At 46.6% G+C, this 18612-nt stretch overlaps 2 protein-coding genes across 4 annotated transcripts in view; one reads left to right on the top strand and one right to left on the bottom strand.

Moving 5' to 3' along the window:
* DOCK6 (dedicator of cytokinesis 6) overlaps positions 1-18612 on the top strand; it is a 55407-nt gene that overhangs the window by 25037 nt on the left and 11758 nt on the right. For 2 of the 3 annotated variants that reach the window (XM_069946942.1, XM_069946927.1), the window contains 19 exons: positions 4866-4983; positions 5068-5138; positions 5612-5750; positions 6483-6584; positions 6668-6754; positions 7365-7596; positions 7768-7932; positions 9012-9190; positions 13883-13987; positions 14424-14507; positions 15388-15483; positions 15576-15716; positions 15869-15982; positions 16067-16237; positions 16318-16457; positions 16919-17088; positions 17724-17878; positions 17957-18139; positions 18226-18352. In XM_069946942.1, the coding sequence (XP_069803043.1) occupies positions 4866-4983; positions 5068-5138; positions 5612-5750; positions 6483-6584; positions 6668-6754; positions 7365-7596; positions 7768-7932; positions 9012-9190; positions 13883-13987; positions 14424-14507; positions 15388-15483; positions 15576-15716; positions 15869-15982; positions 16067-16237; positions 16318-16457; positions 16919-17088; positions 17724-17878; positions 17957-18139; positions 18226-18352 (2579 nt within the window). The remainder of the gene's footprint in view (positions 1-4865; positions 4984-5067; positions 5139-5611; positions 5751-6482; positions 6585-6667; positions 6755-7364; positions 7597-7767; positions 7933-9011; positions 9191-13882; positions 13988-14423; positions 14508-15387; positions 15484-15575; positions 15717-15868; positions 15983-16066; positions 16238-16317; positions 16458-16918; positions 17089-17723; positions 17879-17956; positions 18140-18225; positions 18353-18612) is intronic. The other variant, XM_069946935.1, reaches the window with a different exon arrangement.
* ANGPTL8 (angiopoietin like 8) lies at positions 629-9190 on the bottom strand. Its single transcript, XM_069946953.1, has 5 exons — positions 8983-9190; positions 3520-3915; positions 3108-3254; positions 1546-1656; positions 629-1126 (listed from the first exon to the last, which is right to left on the bottom strand). Exons 2-5 carry the CDS (start codon positions 3832-3834, stop codon positions 1109-1111), a joined length of 591 nt encoding a protein of 196 aa, XP_069803054.1. The 5' UTR covers positions 3835-3915; positions 8983-9190; the 3' UTR covers positions 629-1108.

The raw sequence follows: 18612 nt of genomic DNA, 5'->3' as shown, positions 1-18612 counted from the left end.
TACTGGATTTACTGTACTATAAAAATCCAATCTAATAATTTTATGAAGAATTGTGGCCATGATGCAATTCCCTGCACATCCAGGAGACCAAGGGTGGCGCTGTGCAGGGAAATCCTGGCTGCATCCCCTTCATTTTCAGGACCCCTGGTTTATCCTGGTGGAAGCCGTCATCTCCCCTGATATAGTGGTAACCTGTTTGCCCACTGAGCCACATGTGGTTTTCAAACCCACCAGTAGTGGGAGCTATAGATGCCTCTTATTTGGAAACCCCTGTATAGACATGGCTTCTTTCCTTCAGTAACAGCACCACTCTTGTCCTGAGTTTGGGTGTGTGTTTTGCCGCTCAGTTCCATTAAGATAAATGGAGGTGAATTGCAATACCACACATAACCTGAGCGCAGGGGTGGCGCTGTTTTTGCAAGAAAGTAGTTGTGCTTTTTCTAATCCTTTTAGCAGTATGGAGTCGGGATAATCATTGCATCCCTGATAACTCCCTAAGTAACACTACTGGGCTGATAACCTAGAACAATAGATGACACTCGGCTGCGTGGTGAATAGAGACACAATTGTTCTCCTTTAAGTGCATGTTCGCAAAAGAGGAAAATCCATTTCAGGCCATGATTCCGTCTGCCGCCTTCATAGATGATGATTTATTGATGCAGTTTCCAGCTCCTTTATTATCGGAACATTTTTACCCATAAAACTCGTACAAAATAAATAATCCACAACCTGATCGCCGATCATGGAGCCGCAGTAAGAAAGGACTCCAGGTCCATGTTAATAATGTTACATGCAATAATAATCCGTATAAAATAATAAGACCTACAGTTATATACAACATTAGCTGCTAGAGCATATCGCCTTGTTCATCCTGAGCCTCCTGGTGCACGAATAGAAACGGTGAGTAATGATGCCTACATAAGACGAGCAATGGGAAAGAAAGCTATGGTGCCCATATCGCAGTGATGTGGTAACCGCTACATCCAATGTGGCCTTGTCTTCCATCTTGCTTTGGATGGTAGAGCTGGGTTCACAGTATAGTGTCCTACAAGAGGGACCTGACCTAACAGAATTATGGCTCTTGGGGTTCTTCATGCGACCCCCAACTTTATCCGATAGCAGAGGCCTAGTAGGAAGAAGAGATTGGGTTAGATGTAAAACTGGTTTGGTCATTGTTGTATTGAGTGAAATAAAGGTTACTGTCTTAAAGGGGTTGTCCTTGTTAGAGAACCAAGTGTCCTATTGTCTTTTTAGGGTACTCTGAGTGTATAGGTAGGAGTCCCCTGTTCAGGACCCTCCTCTCTCAAACAGACCTGTCCTGTTATATAGAAAACCCACTGACTGGAATGGACGTTGTGTAATTCTTAGTTTCCCCTGTGGTGGCGCTGAAGGGAAACCAAACACTTTGTGCCAGGTTTACCATAGAGTTCTGCTTTCTTTTTGTGATTGTCTTATATAAAAGATGGCATCACCAGTAGTCGACCCCCCCCCCCATTGTGCCAGAACCAGTGGGCACAGGCATTATTCGGCTTATAAGAAGTCCACCTGTTTGAGGATAGTAAGTAGTCTTGTCCTCTGCTCCGCCATCTGCCGCTTCTGCCGCGCCGATTCCTCTGTGATAACTTGGAGAATAAAATTCTGCTGTTTAACCCGTTCCTGTGTCAGAAAAAAAGAAAAACGAATTGCCATCATCTGAAGGATGTAACCCATAACCCAATGCTACCCCTTAAAGCTATGTTCACATGGAGTCTGAACATTTTTCAAGATCATCTCTTAGTCAGTCAGTGAATAGAACGGGTACACCTATTACCTGTACGGCATAAATACTCGCATTCATGTTTTAAAGTGGTACTTGGGCAACATTTTTTTTCCCTTTTTAATTCAACTGGGGTCAAAAATTTATATAGATTTATAAATTATAATTTATTTCTATTTATAAAAATCTCCAGTCTTCCAATACTTATCAGCTGCTGTATGTCCTGCATGGATTGGTGTATTCTTATAGTGATCTCTGCTGCCACCTCTGTCCATGTCAGGAACTGTCCAGAGCAGGAGAGGTTTTCTATGGGGATTTACTGCTGCTCTGGACAGTTCCTGACATGGACAGAGGTGGCAGCAGAGAGCACTGTGTCAGACTGGAGAGAGTACACCACTTCCTGCAGGGCATACAACAGCTGATAAGTTCTGTACTGGGAGACTTTAAATAGATGTAAATGACAAATGTTTATTACAAATTAAATTACATTGTTATGAGTCTGACTTTGACTTACAAGGTAGCTACCTCTAGGTGGCACTAAAGAGACATGCTGGGTTTTTTAAAGGGGTATTCCCATCTCAACTATCATAGTTATAGTTGTAGGATTTGTAATTTTTTGTATAATTTTGCTGACAACCACTTTGCTCTAAAAGCAATGTGGGTGTGTGTAATATATATTATACCAACAAAACACATCAATCACTGAACTCAGGGAGAAGAGTGAAAAATGCCAATGGAGTACTCATTTACGAGTCTCCATTGATTGTCCCATACAAAATTTGAATATGCAAAAAAGGGGTCCGTGGAGCCTCAGTTACGAGTCTCAAAACACGGGAATAGCCAGATATCCCTCTCTCCAGAGAAGGAAGCCCATTGCCAAGGGGTGCCTCCTGGTGGGGAGAGCACCAAACCACCCTAATACATAGTCCCTCAGGTCCTCACTCTGTTACGAGCTTTGGGACCTAAATAGGGAAACACCAGGGTGGCCCCTGTAAGTCAAAGTCTAACTCTGTGGCGAGTATAATCACATAAGACAAGGGTTACCAAGGCTAGGCATCCATCCACAGACTGCAGTTTCGGGGTATTTGCCCCTCGTCAGTGTGGAGCAGGATTCCGGCTACTGGGGCAATGACAAATAGACCAACAAAACACAACAATCACTGAACTCAGGGAGTATATATGTATATATAACACTATATTCATATATAAATCAGCCACTGCTTTTAGAGGGAACAAAAGAGGTAGAAATCATTATAGCTGCCACCTCTAGCTATTGGGGGATGTTGAGAGTTGTAGTTTGCCAGCAGCTGCATAGCTATACTTCATTGATAATCCCCACGAGGTCTTTTACCTTCAGGTCAGGGAGACGATGCTCCTTAGCCCCCAGCCCTGTCTCCAGGCGGTGCACGCGGCTCCGGAGCTCTGTGTACTCCTTCTGGGCGTCCTGCACATCCTCCGCCGCTCTATGGGAGACTGATCTCATCTCCTGCTCTTCTCTCTGCCAGGGAGGTCAGAAGATCAGGACATTGTACTAAGTATAACAACATTCCAAGATGCGTCCCCCGGAGGGACAAGACGTCTTCCCAGGCCGGAAGAAGCTGACTGCTCTTATAATAGTCTTTTATATAGATTTATGTTATTATTTCTTGGTGTAACCTTAGGAGTAGTATCCTTACCTTAGTATATACTACACTTAGTATATAACCAGTATATAGTATAATGGTAGTACTTATATACTACTGTATATGGTGCATTGACTTTACCTGCAGCCTCTCAATCTCCTCGCCAATCTGCCTGGTCTCTTGTCCGGTCCTGGACACCTCCGCCCGCAGCCTCTCCATCTTCTTCTCCAGCTTGCCTTGCCTCCCCACAACCCTCTGCAGCTTGTCTGTGGTGGAGCTGTAGGTGTCCCCCAGTGCCTGGCTCAGCTGCAGCGTCCCGTACACCAGCACGTTGAACTCTTCATGCAGCGCCGGTGTCTTCAGCTCCTCTCCCTGAGAGAATGGCAGCACCAGGAGGAGCAGCAGCAGCATGGCAGCAGGTGGCGGGCAGAATGAGGAGGCTGATACAGCGTGCATGTCACTTAAAGGGACTGGGGAGGTGGGAGTGAGCGAGGAGGTGCTGGATTGTGTAAGACGGGCTGCGGATTACAGCAGGTCCTGGAAGAGAAGGGACCAGAGGGCACCACTTATCTGGATCATTATAATGCTGCCTTGTCCTCCATAACTTATCATATAGAGTTATGTAGCTGTCACATTGCAGGCTATATATATGATTCTATACACCTATATACATATATGCTTCCTCTCCATTACATCACCTTCATTCTGCACTCGCCACAGGTCAAACTATTACATTAGTTCAGTCACCTGTCCAACTTGTCTGCTGTCCATGCTAAGTAAACATAGGTGACCTCGCCCCAGGTTACCCAGAGGTGACGATGTCTGCTGCCTCCCCATTGGCTGCGGCAGCTGTGCCCACTGCAAGCACCTGTACTAGGTTATTGCCAGCTCTGGGGGGGGGGGGGGTCATTCATGGCACCAGCTGATCACCAGGTACCAGCAGACAGGACTTCTCTTGTGCCAATAGTCTGGAATTGCATCAGGATAAAAGAGGGAGGGAAAGGACTGTGAATAGAGAGAACTGCCTGATGTGATGTCTACGTAATGCCTCTGTGATAGTCTAGTATGATGACATGCCTCTAATGTCTATAAAGTGGAATATTTCAATATTCATTATTTCAGTAGAGATGGTGACAACCATCCCCTCCTCCGGGCTAAGCTGTCCTGCTCTGTGGTGATTCTGTCCATAAGATGGCAGAGCATGGAGGAGCATGTGAACATGCCCGCCCCCCAGTGTCCACCACTGAGCCTGTATATGTCTATTGAGGAAACAGATGGCGGGACATGGACACATGCTCCTCCATGCTCCACTATCTTATGGACAGAATCGCCACAGAGCAGGACAGCTTGTACATATTGGGTGCTGCCCCCCCCCCCACCTTATTGGGTGTCTCTCCCCATTACATATTGGGTGCTGCCCTCTTCCCTATTGGGGGTTGGCCCCTTTTACTTACAGGGTGAACATGGTACCATCTATATCTCCACAGGAACCTTCTATACGTCTACCCCAAGTGTCTCAATTTCAGCAGCCGTCAGGGATCGGTCAGGAACATTGCTGTAAAAGTTCAGTTCATGGCGGGAGAAGACCCCAACCAAGCCCTGCCGGTGAGTATGATGATAGGTGGGGGGGGGGGTGCAGCTCCATCTTGCTCTATGTACACACATGATCACCTGTCTCCTGTCTTGCAGGTTATATTCGGCAGGTCAAGCAGCAATGAGTTCTACAATGAGAGCTACACCTCCGTCGTCTACCATAATAAGTGAGTATCACACCCATTATCTGGACCTGTATATTGCTGATCATACATTAGTCATGTGGCTGATAACAGGGAGCCATAGACTGCAACCATACCATATATTGGTCATGTGGCTGATAACAGAGAACAGTAGACTGCAGCCATACCATATATTGGTCATGTGGCTGATAACAGGGAGCCGTAGACTGCAGCCATACCATATATTGGTCATGTGGCTGATAACAGGGAGCCGTAGACTGCAGCCATACCATATATTGGTCATGTGGCTGATAACAGGGAGGCGTAGACTGCAGCCATACCATATATTGGTCATGTGGCTGATAACAGGGAGCCGTAGACTGCAGCCATACCATATATTGGTCATGTGGCTGATAACAGGGAGCCGTAGACTGCAGCCATACCATATATTAGCCATGTGGCTGATAACAGAGAGCAGTAGAGTACAGCCATACTATATATTCTTTATCCTCTCGTAGATCTCCGGAGTTCTATGAGGAATTTAAAATGAAAATTCCCGGAAATCTGACGGAGAACCATCACCTTCTCTTCACCTTCTACCATGTCAGCTGCCGGCAGAACCAGGCCATCTCTCTGGAGACCCCCGCAGGATATACGGTGAGAGGACCCCTAATGTAAGGTCACTATAAGGACCTCAGTCTTTGTGAGACTACAAGTCCTAGCATGACATAGAAGTGGCGGATTGCTTGCTGGGATTTGTAGTCTTCTCTAGCTGAGTTATTTAAGTGCAGGGGCATTAAGGGGGTTATCCAGGATTAGAAAAGCACAGATACTTTCTTGCAAAAAAAGCGCCACCCCTCTCCTCAGGTTGTGTGTGGTATTATAATTCTGCTCCATTCACTTCAATGGAACTGAACTATAAATCCCCACACCCAAACTGAGGACAAGGGTGCCGCTGTTTCTGGATGAAAGCAGACATGTTTTTCTAAGCTGGGATAACCCCTTTAAATGACTGTACAGAGCCTGCGGAAAAGACAACACTTTCCAGAAAGCAAACCGCTATAAGGGATGATGGGAGATTTTAGCTCTGAAGTCTACAAAATTGTGAATGCAGCTCTGTAGTGTTAGAAATTGTACATGTACTCAAAGGGAATATTCTGTACTTGTCACCGTAATAGATTTTTTTCTTATATGCGAACATCCTTAAAGGGACTAACATTCATCTACTGAGATGGTCGCCCCCGGCAACCAATCAGATTCCACCCTTTATTCCTCACAGACTTTTTTGAAAATGAAAGGTGGAATCTGATTGGTTGCTAGGGGCAACTGAGCCAGTTTCACTTTACACCATGTCTGATAAATCCCCCACCTTGGTGTCTCTTTCAACAGTGGATCCCTTTAATGCAACATGGCCGCCTGAGAACTGGCTCCTTCTCACTTCCTGTGTCTGTGGAGAAGCCCCCGCCGAGTTATTCTGTCCTGACCCCTGATGTGAGTATAGTGATGGCTGTAAGTATCCATAGACATGCATTACGGTGATAGGGGATCACTTATACTCCTGTTCTCCCCTACAGGTCCAGCTTCCGGGGATGAAATGGGTGGATAATCATAAACCCGTCTTCTCTGTAGATTTGGTGGCGGCATCGTCTGTGCACACACAGGTACAGTATCTATGGGTTGGTTGATTATTTCCAGTCTGACACAATGCTCTCTGCTGCCACCTCTGTCCATGTCAGGAACTGTCCAGAGCAGGAGAGGTTTTCTATGAGCACTGTGTCGGACTGGAGGACATACAGCAGCTGATAAGTACTGGAAGACTGGAGATTTTTAAATAAAAATAAATTAAAAATCCATATAACTTTCTGACACCAGTCTGAGTTTTCTTTAAACCCAGAGCCATGTTATATTGTGGTCCTCCACTGCTGATGACAGAAGAAGACTGCTCATAAATCCTGGATACATATAAATGAATGGCATTACTGCAGCGTACAGTAGTTACTGCTAATGGACCGCATCAGGTCCCTGAAGACCAAGGCAAAATAAACAAGATTTATGGAAAGTGGAGTTCTCCTTTAAGCAATGCATTACACATACAGGCAAATCCCCCCCCCCATCTGCCTGTATGTGTAATGCATTGCTTAAAGGAGAACTCCATGGTAGAGCTATGTACTTTTATATACGAGAACCCCTTAGACACAAGGAGATCTATATACACTTTCTCGGGGATATAGTATATACCACCAACGGGATGACCCATTTGTCTCTCCGTAGGACCCCCATTTGGACAAGTTCTTCACCCTGGTGCAGGTGCTGGAGGAGCAGAGTTTCCCGTTCCGGCTGAAGGACGTCATTATTACAGAAAGTAACGTTGAGTCAGAGCTTAAGAGCAGTATGGGGAACCTGCGTCTTGCCGCTCTGGGCCCCGCCGTTTGCTTCTGTCACCAGCTCTTGGATAAGCTCATACTGCTTATCGTCCGGCCGCCAATCATCGGAGGGCAGATCGGTTAGTACTGTCGTCCTCTGTTTCTCATCTACTCTTCCCACTCTAACAGGAGACTGTCCTATACACATTTGCAGCCAGTGACGTGGTTTACTGCAATGTTGCAAAATTTGCCTCATGATGACCCCATCTGGTGATGTAACGTCATGACACTATGTCCCATTCCGTTCACAGTGAACTTGGGCCGAGCAGCCTTTGAAGTAGTGGCTCTGCTGGTGAGTCAGATTCACCGCACCCTGGAAGGGTGTCAGGACCAACATGGCAGGAATGGACTACTGGCATCCTATCTGTACTATGCCTTCCACCTTCCTAGCGACATGCCGGCCCAGCTGAACAGCGGTAAGTGTCTAGAGGAGGGGCGAAGAAGCACGGTGTAATACTTAATTTCACCTGTGGTGGAGCTGCAGGGAAACTAAACACTAGAGAAGCAGGAGGGTACTATGCAGGTCGGCCAAAGTGGAGAACCCCTTTAATATATGACTAATATAAGGTTGCACTTTTATATGCAGTTACCCAAAGATAAAACTTCTCTTCCTTCTTCCTTTAAGACAGGTAGGGAACCTTCAGCCCTCCAGCTGTTGCAAAACTACAATACCCATCATGCCTGGCATGATGGGAATTGTAGTTTTGCAACAAATGGAGGGCCGAAGGTTCCCCATCCCTGCTTTAAGACAACGGCTTCCAACCTTTGGCTCCCTAGCTGTTGCAAGACTACAACTCCCAGCATGCCCTGACAGCCACAGGCTGTCAGGGCATGCTGGGAGTTGTAGTCTTGCAACAGCCGGAGAGGAAGAAGTTGAGGAACACTGCTTTAATTTCTTGTAGATTATATTCATTGTATCATCTGAACAAGCAGAGCTGAAGTGTAAAGCATGGAGGAAGGACACGGTCTCTAGAGTCAGTCCTGTTACCCTATTACCGAGCCATCCGCTTTACTGACAATTTGACCTGAAATACCAATCCTGGAGCATCTCCTCTTAGGCCTTTTCATTGCACTGTTATCCTCCTGGAAATGTCTGACTACATTGACAACTGGGCGGGTATCTCCCTGCACAGTCATCACCGATTGGACGGTGTCAGGAATGGTATCGCCCAGTTGACAATTTTTTTTTTTTTTTATACATTATCAGGAGGGATAACAAAGGGACTAGACATTGCGGAAGAGGAAGTAGGAGAAGTGAACACCTAGGAAACCATAGACGTCACTGTTTCACGGCTTAGTTATAAAAAATAAGGATTTGAAAGGTATAAGGAAGGGATTAGTATGTTATCAGTCAGAAATACCAATACCATACAACAGCGCCACCTGCTGGCCGAAGACTAGTACACCACACTCCTTTTTGCTTTGTTTTGATGTATTCTTGCAGGAGTTGTTTACTACCTCCGTACCTCACCAATCTCATTGTCCTCTTCTCCAGCGCCTCCACATGCCTCGTCCTCCTCCGCTTACCACTCTGCCACGCTCTCTCGGGCCACGGGGCGGCCCAACAGTCTGAACCTGGCACGCTGCAGGAGTATCAGTAACAGTAATCCTGACCTGACCAGCACTCCGGGCTCCACGGATGATGAGGAAGTGCAGAAGATCATGGGAGGCAAGGTACACATTGCGTCATCTCCAGCGCTGACATAAGGGCCGGCCTGGGGTTATTTTTGGAAGGGGGCACTGCTTAAGTCAATGGGTGTTTCCTGTTTTTCTCTCTGTTCCCTTCACTTCCCAGCTGTTCTAGAATCTTCACTTTTCACTCCCTACTCACTCTCCTCCTCTTACTACTACTTTCACTTGTTGTACAGGGGTCTGTCATATAAGAATCACAAGCGCCCAGTGTACGGACTGTGCAGAGGCCTGGAATCTGCAGATGGTCATGGCATAGAGCATCATTCACCAACCTGTGTGCTGCACAACTACAACTCCCATCAAAGGCGGTCAGGGCATGATGGGAGTTGTAGTTTTGCAATCCCTACTGAGCCTTAGGTTGGAGAACTCTGGCTTAGAGCAAGCCTGCCCCCGCTAAGTCCTGCTTTAACCTTGTGTTATTGCAATATATAGTCTACTGTATGTTCCCCTTTAAGATCTCTGCTAGCTGTTGGTGAATGAAAACCCACTGAAAATCTGTATAGACCAAACTATTCCTAGCTTAGGGGTCATTCACACGATCCGTGCACGGTCCACAATTAGTGACGATGTGCTACCGAACAGATTTCGCAACCCCCCCCCCCAACATCATCATCGTTATCCATGATGATGCCGGGAGCTCATTATCCATAATGATGCCGGGAGTCAGTACAGTAGCGCAAAGATTTAAATGGTTATTCCAGCAAAAATAAAAATTCTTTCAAATCAACTGGTGCCAGAGATTTGTAATTTACTTCTATTTGAAAAGTCTTTCAGTACTTATCAGCTGCTGTATGTCCTACAGGAAGTCTTGTATTCTTTCCAGTCTGGAGAGCAGGAAAGGTTTTCTATAGGCATTTGCCACTGACATGGACAGAGGTGGCAGGAGAGAGCACTGTGTCAGACAGGAAAGAATACACCACTTCCTGCTGGACATACAGCAGTTGATTAGTACTGGAAGGCTGTAGACTTTTTAATAGAAGTAAATGACCCTTTCTGACACCAGCTGACTTGGAATTTTTTTTTCCCGCTGGAATACCCCTTTCAATTGTTTCAGAGTTTGCGGCCGGGAGTTCTAAATCTTGGTCCATAGCCCATTGTCCGCACACAGACCGTAATTGCAAATCGTTAATGCGATCGTTTTTAAGATCGCTTAAGCCCATCTTCTACATAGGGTAAATTGGTGAAAGACTGTTTACACAAAACGATCTGCGAATTTTTAGCGAACGATGAACGAGTATTTAAGAACATGTTGAAAGATCAAAATGAACGATTTTTCGCTCATCGCTTGGATCGTTTGCATGGAACGGTTATCGCTCAAATGCGATCGTTATTGCGAAAATTCGAGAGATAATCGTTCCGTGTAAACGCAGCATTAGTCTAAATGATAAATTATGTAAATGAGACTGTGCTGCGATCCTGCAGAATTCCTGGAGATGTTACACCCTACATGCCATGCACAGTTGGTACACAGGGCAGCGGAGTCCCTTATGGCACAAGCCGTTACTCCTATGACCCCAGGACTTCCTGTTAGCCTTGTTCTTCCTTGCTGTGTTCCTCACATCCTCCATGCGGAGTGTTCTTCCTCATCTGGCATCTACCACCCCAGCATTACACTTACTGCCTGTTTCCTCCACTCACCTGCTGTGCTCTTATAGATCTGCTTTATTCTCAGCCTTTTCCCCCTACACCATCCTGTCTCCTCCTCTTACTTTCCTACAGTTATGTCTTCTACTCTGATTTTCTTGCTTCATTGCGTCTGACAAGGGAATAATATCCTTATGGTTCTGTATGATCCAAAATGTGCTGGTGATAGTAACAGACCAGCAGGATGTGACCACTGTTTGCAGGGCCTACGTTTTCTCTTTTTATCCTCCTCCTTCTGAACTTGGTTTTCTCCCTTACACTGAGTTTACTGTATTTTCCTGCTGTTATCCTCTCCTTGAATAGTTATTACTATGTCATCACTCTTGCTCTGCTCTTTGTTTAATGTATACGATATATGTGTGTTCTTTATTCTTCCTCTTCTCCTTCTGGCCGTCCTCTATACGAGACATGAAATCATTCATTACTCTCCTCCTCCTCCTGACATTACCTATACTGGATATATCTTCCCCCCCCCCCCCTCCTCCTCCTCCTGACATTACCTATACTGGATATATCTTCACCCCCTCCTCCTGACATTACCTATACTGGATATATCTTCCCCCCCTCCTCCTGACATTACCTATACTGGATATATCTTTCCCCTCCTCCTCCTCCTCCTCCTCCTCACATTACCTATACTGGATATATCTTCCCCCCCCCCTCCTCCTCCTCCTCCTCCTCCTCCTGACATTACCTATACTGGATATATCTTCCCCCCCCCCTCCTCCTCCTCCTCCTCCTCCTCCTCCTCCTCCTCCTCCTGACATTACCTATACTGGATATATCTTCCCCCCTCCTCCTCCTCCTCCTCCTCCTGACATTACCTATACTGGGTATATCTTCCCTCCTCCTGCCCTTCCTCCTCCTCCTCCTGACATTACCTATACTGGGTATATCTTCCCTCCTCCTCCTCCTCCTCCTGACATTACCTATACTGGATATATCTTCCCCCCTCCTCCTCCTCCTCCTCCTGACATTACCTATACTGGGTATATCTTCCCTCCTCCTGCCCCTCCTCCTCCTCCTGACATTACCTATACTGGGTATATCTTCCCTCCTCCTCCTCCTCCTCCTCCTCCTCCTCCTCCTCCTCCTCCTCCTCCTCCTGACATTACCTATACTGGATATATCTTCCCCCCTCCTCCTCCTCCTGACATTACCTATACTGGATATATCTTCCCCCCTCCTCCTCCTCCTCCTCCTGCTGACATTACCTATACTGGATATATCTTCCCTTCTCCTCCTCCTGACATTACCTATACTGGGTATATCTTCCCTCCTCCTCCTCCTGACATTACCTATACTGGGTATATCTTCCCTCCTCCTCCCCCTCCTCATCCTCCTCCTGACATTACCTATACTGGATATATCTTCTCCTCCTCCTCCTCCTCCTCCTCCTCCTCCTCCTCCTCCTCCTCCTCATAACACCTATACTGGCTATATCTTCCTCTATATCTTCTTTTCCCTATCGGGCCTTGTTCATATCTTCCATCCTCATTCTCCTCCTCCTGGTATAATATGTACTATGTCTTACTCTTCATCCTTCTGGATTCCATCTTGATTCTCCTCCTTCTGGCCAGACTACAGAATGTCTCCACTCTTCGTCCTTCTGGTATAATCTATAATCTTTCTACTTCACCCTCATCCACCTGGTACAATTTTTTTGGAAGCGTCTATATTCTTCACTCTTACTTGCTCTGATTGGCATATCTTCCAACTCCGCGCTCCTCCATCTTCACCATTATCTTCAATGGAAACTTGTTATATCTTCATCCTCCCATCATGGACAGGTCTTCAGCCTACCATGCCTCAGTCTTTATCTTCTTTAACTTCCCTCTTTAATCTTTCCCTTCTCCTCCTGGGTTTAGTCTAGTATGGGTATGTCTTTCATCCTCCCTCCTCTTTCTCCTCCTCCTGGTACAATCTGTATTGGGTATGTCTTCCATCCTCCTCCTCCTCCTCCTGGTATAATCTGTAAGTATTTGGTATGTCTTCCATCCTCCTCCTCCTGGTATAATCTGTATTGGGTATGTCTTCCATCCTTCTCCTCCTGGTATAATCTGTAAGTATTTGGTATGTCTTCCATCCTCCTCCTCCTGGTATAATCTGTATTGGGTATGTCTTCCATCCTCCTTCTCCTGGTATAATCTGTATTGGGTATGTCTTCCATCCTCCTCCTGGTATATCTGTATTGGGTATGTCTTCCATCCTCCTCCTGGTATATCTGTATTGGGTATGTCTTCCATCCTCCTCCTGGTATATCTGTATTGGGTATGTCTTCCATCCTCCTCCTGGTATATCTGTATTTGGTATGTCTTCCATCCTTCTCCTCCTGGTATAATCTGTATTTGGTATGTCTTCCATCCTCCTCCTGGTATAATCTATATTGTATATGGGGTCTCCATTCTCATCCTTTTTCACCCCCAGTCTGTATCGGTTGTATCTTTTCCTTTTCTTCCTGGGCATAGCCTATCATAGACATGACTTTCATCTTTGCCCTCCCCTACTATACATTGTACCATGTAAGACCCGGTTTACATTCATAAGGTGGTCCGGCATCCTTCTTATACAGAAACGGATGCAAAAAAAAACATCATTTATCATCAGGGGTCCTAATCTTTTTATCTATTCGTACAGCAGGACACTGCATGTTACCTTCCTTTTGTACAAGCTATGCTTTGAACTGATCCTATTCACTTGAATGGGACATTTTAAAGATCCATTTCTCTATGGCACTTTTCTTCTGTGCTGGAGGGGAACGCAGCCGGATTTCTAAATAGATGTAAACCTGGCCTAAGTCTTCACCCTCCTCCTCCTCCTCCTTCTTCTCCTGAGCATGTCTTTCATCATCATCATTCTCTTCCTTCTGGCCTACCCCAGGCTTCTTCCTTCATCTTTCATACTGGGTATGACTTCTTCTCTCCTCCTGACCTGTCCTGGCTATGTCTCCTGGCCTTTCCCTGTACTGGGTGTATTGGTCTTCCCTCCACTGACCCATGCTACTTCTCCTCGGACTTCTCTCTCCTGCAGGGGATCGATCGCTCTCACTCTTGGGTGAACTCTGCTTATTGTCCCGGGGGTCCAAAATCTGTGCAGCGGCGGACCCAGCCCAATACCAACACTGAGCTCCGACAGGTGGCCCTCCTCCTCCATTATATGTGTCGTGCATGTGCCAGCCTCTCCATCCATGCATGCCCCCCTGCCGTAGCTGCGTAGTCCTATCCTCCCCTCCCTGTAGCATGTATATCTCATACCATGCTAGAAGTATCAGTACTTAGACATATGGGTATTGCAGACCATTTCCATATGATATGCATCTTCTTATATGTTAAGTGACACTCCAGTTGGTAGGAAACTACAACTCCCAGCATGCTCTGACAGCCGAAGTTGTAGTTTCCAAGCAGCCGGCCCATCACTTTATTACTATCTACTATATCTGCATGTATGATGGTCATTCATCCATCTCACGTTTCCGATTCTCTCATGATCACCAGATCTCTAACCTGCCATTCTTTTTTTCCATGTTACCTTTCCATCCTTTTCTTTCTGCCTTCTTGTCACTTTCCCGTAGAGCAATGAGCGCAGTCCAAACCGCATTTCCAGCTACATAGAGGGGGACGCTTCCTCCGCTCAGCCTCGCCCTGTCGCCAAAAAGGTATTGAATATAGACCGGACTGTGGGTTGTAGCAATAGCAGGTAGTGTTTGGTACTGAGGGATGGCGTGAACTTTGTCTCGTAATAAGGTTTAATTGGTAACTTACTGGTTAATCTTACTGAGGTACGGGGGCTGTAGTGAGGGCCGCAGGGTGTTAACTCATTCATCAGCTTACTAACCTATATAACCAGAAGTATCTAACGCAAGCTTATTATCATGGAGTCTGCTCGTCCCACCACAGGATAACAGACAATAACAGACAAGAGGGAGGAGCTATGTGACATGGAGTCTGCTCCTCCCACCACAGGGTGACACACAGGAGGGAGCAGCTATGTGAAATGCAGTCTGCTCCTCCCACCACAGGGTGACAGACAGGAGGGAGGAGCTATTGATTTTGAGTTTTTATATCTTAAAGGGTCTTGTGCAGGATTAGTAAAACAGCACCACCCCTGTCCACAGGTTATGTCTGGTATAGCAGCTGAGCTTCATTGAAGTGAATGGGTGAACTATAGTCACATAACCTGTGGGCAGGTATGACACTGTTTGTCATCAGTCATATTTTTGTTTATTTTCTACTACCCCTTTAAACATAAGAAAGCCCCCAAAACCTATGGGGTGTTCCCTTGATTCCAAGGGATGGAACATGAAGTATAGAAGAGTCACTATAGTGGGGTATAGGGGACTCATCGGGTTCGTATCCCATTAGGAATCAATGAAAACGTGAGAATCCGGCCTCTTCTAGGACATAGCTTAGTGTCAGGTATCCGTCCCTTACACATGTGACTGTAGTATTATGGGAGCACCCCAATGACCGGGGAGGTGTATACTAGGTGTATAGGCCTGGGCTGGTGCAGCGTGTGACTCTCTTCTCTCTGTGTAGCTGTTACATGAGGAGCTGGCGTTGCAGTGGGTGGTGAGTGGCACACCCGTGCGGGAAGCGGCTCTCAGCCAGGCCTGGTTCTTCTTCCAGCTCATGGTAAGTGGCTCCGGATTGGTTTATAATACTGCAGAGAACTATCAGAGAAGCCCATCCATCTCCTTTTCATATTATTTCTTTTCCCTCTTCAGACAAAGAGCATGGCGCTTCACCTCCATAACTCTGAGCGGCTGGACGCGCCCCGGGCGCAGAGGTTCCCAGAGAGATTCGTGGACGACATATCGGCTCTTGTGTGCAATGTCTGCTCCGAGATCACCAGCCGATACCTCAAGGTTCCATTTATTTTACTTTGTGTTGTGTAATGGGGAAGGTTCCTTACCCCTGCCATATATCATCCTTGGACTTTATTCCGACACCTTTCTCTCATCTCCTTTATTCCATCTCTTCCTTGCCTTCACTCCCGACGCCTTTCTCTCATCTTCAGGATGCAGAACTGGCAGAGCGGCTCAATAGCAGCCTGGCCTTCTTCCTCAATGACCTCCTGTCCCTGATGGATCGAGGATTTGTGTTTGGTCTCCTCCGCTTATACTACAAGCAGGTATGGTCCCTGTGTTCCTGCTCCCGTCATATCCTATGGTCATACATACACCACCTCCATATGTGACCTCCGCCTATCTTACAGATCAACAGTAAACTGCCTATGGCACCTAACCCCAACGTGCTGATCTCCCTGCGCATGGACCTGATCCGCATTGTGTGCTCACATGAACATTACGTCACCCTGAACCTGCCCTGCGGCCGCCTCTCCCCTCCCAGCTCACCCTCGCCCTCTATCTCTTCTACCGCATCACAGGTAAGGGGACCCCACAGTTTAGCCGTATACGGACCCTAGACGTCACATGTCTGATTGCTTTCCTCCTATCTATTCCATAGAGCTCTGTCTTCTCCAGCCCAGCCCAGGACAAGACGGTCACCAATATGTTTGAGCTTTCGGTCCCCTTCAGACAGCAACACTTCCTATCCGGCATTATCCTGACAGAGCTCGCCCTCATACTGGAGCCCGATGTCGAAGGGTGAGTCCTCCATGATCAAAAGCGTCTCCCAGGATGCTTTGCTCTATTCTTTCCAGTCTGGAGAGCAGGAGAGGTTTTCTATAGGGATTTGTTACTGCTCTGGACAGTTCCTGACAGGGACAGAGGTGGCAGCAGAGAGCACTGTGTCAGACTGGAAAGAATACACCACTTCCTGCAGAACATATAGCAGCTGATAAGTACTGGAAGACTGGTTATTTTTTTACAAATCTCTGGCACTTTCAGTAACCAGTTGATTTGAAAGAATTATAATAATTTTTTTTTGCTGAACTACCTCTTTAAAGCTGTACAAAGTTTTCAGATTTGAATGAAATGTAGGTTTCCACTCACTGACAGCAAGAAGAGACCTAATGACTAATTGAAACTCAGAAGCATGTTAGATAAAGCTGTAGGACTTTTTTACGCCATCTCTTCTGATCTGTAGTTCTCCTCCTCCCTCGCAGGGTGTTTTTCCTCCAGAAGAAGGCCATCAGCACCCTGCACAACCTCCTCTGCAGCCATGACACTGACCCCCGCTACTCCGAGCCCACCCTCAAGCAGAGCATCTCCCGTCTTTATCTCCCATTGATCGGCATTGTAATGGAAACGCTACCCCAGCTGTATGACTTCACGGGTGAGTATACATATAGATCGCTCTGCTGTAAGGTCGTCATTCTGACCTCTGCAGGGGACTGGGACGGATGTCCATAGCCTCTGCTTGCTGTCAGTGAATGGCAACAATTTGACCTGGTCATATTACAGCTAAGGCTGGGTTCACACTATGTTTTTGCAATGCGTTTTTTTGCAAAAAAAAAAGGGATGAAAAAAACAGATGCATGTGTGTTCATCCTTTTTGATCCGTTTTTCCATTGAATTCCATAAAAAAAAAAAAATGGTCAAAACGGAGCTGTTTTTTTTTTTTTTTTTTTTTTTTAACGGACACAAAAATGAGGTCAGCTACTTTTTTGTGTACGTTAAAAAAGCTGATCCGTTTTAATCTGTTTTTTATTATAATGGAATTCAATGGAAAAACGGATGCACACACATGCATCCGTTTTTTGCAAAAAATTGATGAAAAAAACGGATTGAAAAAAATGTAGCGTGAACCCAGCCTTACAGGTCCTGCATGAGTTAGACATGATCAAGACAAAATGGTCCCATTCACTGACAGCAAGCAGAGATCTTGAAAACAGTGACAGATTGAAAGGCGTTACTGTTGCTCTCGAATGACTGTGAATCTAAAGTGCTGACACTCTGTTCCCTTTTCAGCAGATCCACACGCCCAGAGGGTCCGCCATGCTTCTTCCATGATGGACGAGGTGGACTCAGATGGGGGCACCATCAGTCAGACAGTGGCTATGGCGATAGCGGGGTCTCCACTACCCACAGTGCAGAAGACGCCTAGTTTCCCTCTCCCCCCTGCTGTAAGTAAATACTTGTATCCAGCCCCCAGCCCCTCCAGTTCTCATGCTGTATCATGTCGTCCATGGTTCTCTCCGCAGACGATGCGTGCTGGCAGTGTGCTCTCCGCAGAGTCCAGCCGCAATCTCCTGGTGTGCGCCTTGTGGGTGCTAAAGAACGCCGAGCAGGACTGTCTGCAGCGCTGGTTCTCCAGTCTGTCCGTCATCCAGCTGACCCGGCTGCTGGAGCTGCTGAGCCTGTGCGTCTCCTGCTTCCAGTACAAGGTGAGGCACCAGACACCACCGACCTCCTCATACCTCGCTCAACAGCTTTCTATACTTGCATGTGTCTTACTGTATTTGTTCTCTAGGGTAAGAAGGCGTTCGAGCGTATAAACAGCCTGACCTTTAAGAAATCTCTCGATATGAAAGCAAGACTGGAGGAGGCCATACTGGGAACCATTGGTGCCCGCCAAGACATGGTGAAACGTAGCCGAGGTGAGAGACTGCTTAGAAGAACAGTCGTTTTTTTTTCTCGTTCTGGGTTGTCCAATCCAACCTCATTTTTGGCACCAATAGAACACAAAGTGACCACTAGGATATACACCGATCCCAATAATGGGGCTGACCTGTCCCTTTTCTGGCAGGGTAGTGACAAAGCGTGTGGTCAGTGCGGATAAACCCTTTAAAGGGGTTTTCCAGGCTTAGAAAAACATCTCCGCTTTCTGCCAAAAACCAGCACCACTCCTGTCCTTATT

The sequence above is a fragment of the Dendropsophus ebraccatus genome, chromosome 1 (genome assembly GCF_027789765.1).
Source record: "Dendropsophus ebraccatus isolate aDenEbr1 chromosome 1, aDenEbr1.pat, whole genome shotgun sequence".
Classification (NCBI taxonomy): domain Eukaryota; kingdom Metazoa; phylum Chordata; class Amphibia; order Anura; family Hylidae; genus Dendropsophus; species Dendropsophus ebraccatus.
This window is presented reverse-complemented; position numbering and strand designations above follow the sequence as displayed.

What these genes read in the sequence shown, in the direction of transcription:
- ANGPTL8 (XM_069946953.1), bottom strand. Translation starts at nt 3,834, where the DNA reads ATGCACGCTGTATCAGCCTCCTCATTCTGCCCGCCACCTGCTGCCATG. An exon ending in AGGAGATTGAGAGGCTGCAG is followed by an intron (nt 3,255 to 3,519) that starts GTAAAGTCAATG and finishes CCTCCCTGGCAG; the next exon opens with AGAGAAGAGCAGGAGATGAG. An exon ending in ATCGTCTCCCTGACCTGAAG is followed by an intron (nt 1,657 to 3,107) that starts GTAAAAGACCTC and finishes TTTCTGACACAG; the next exon opens with GAACGGGTTAAACAGCAGAA.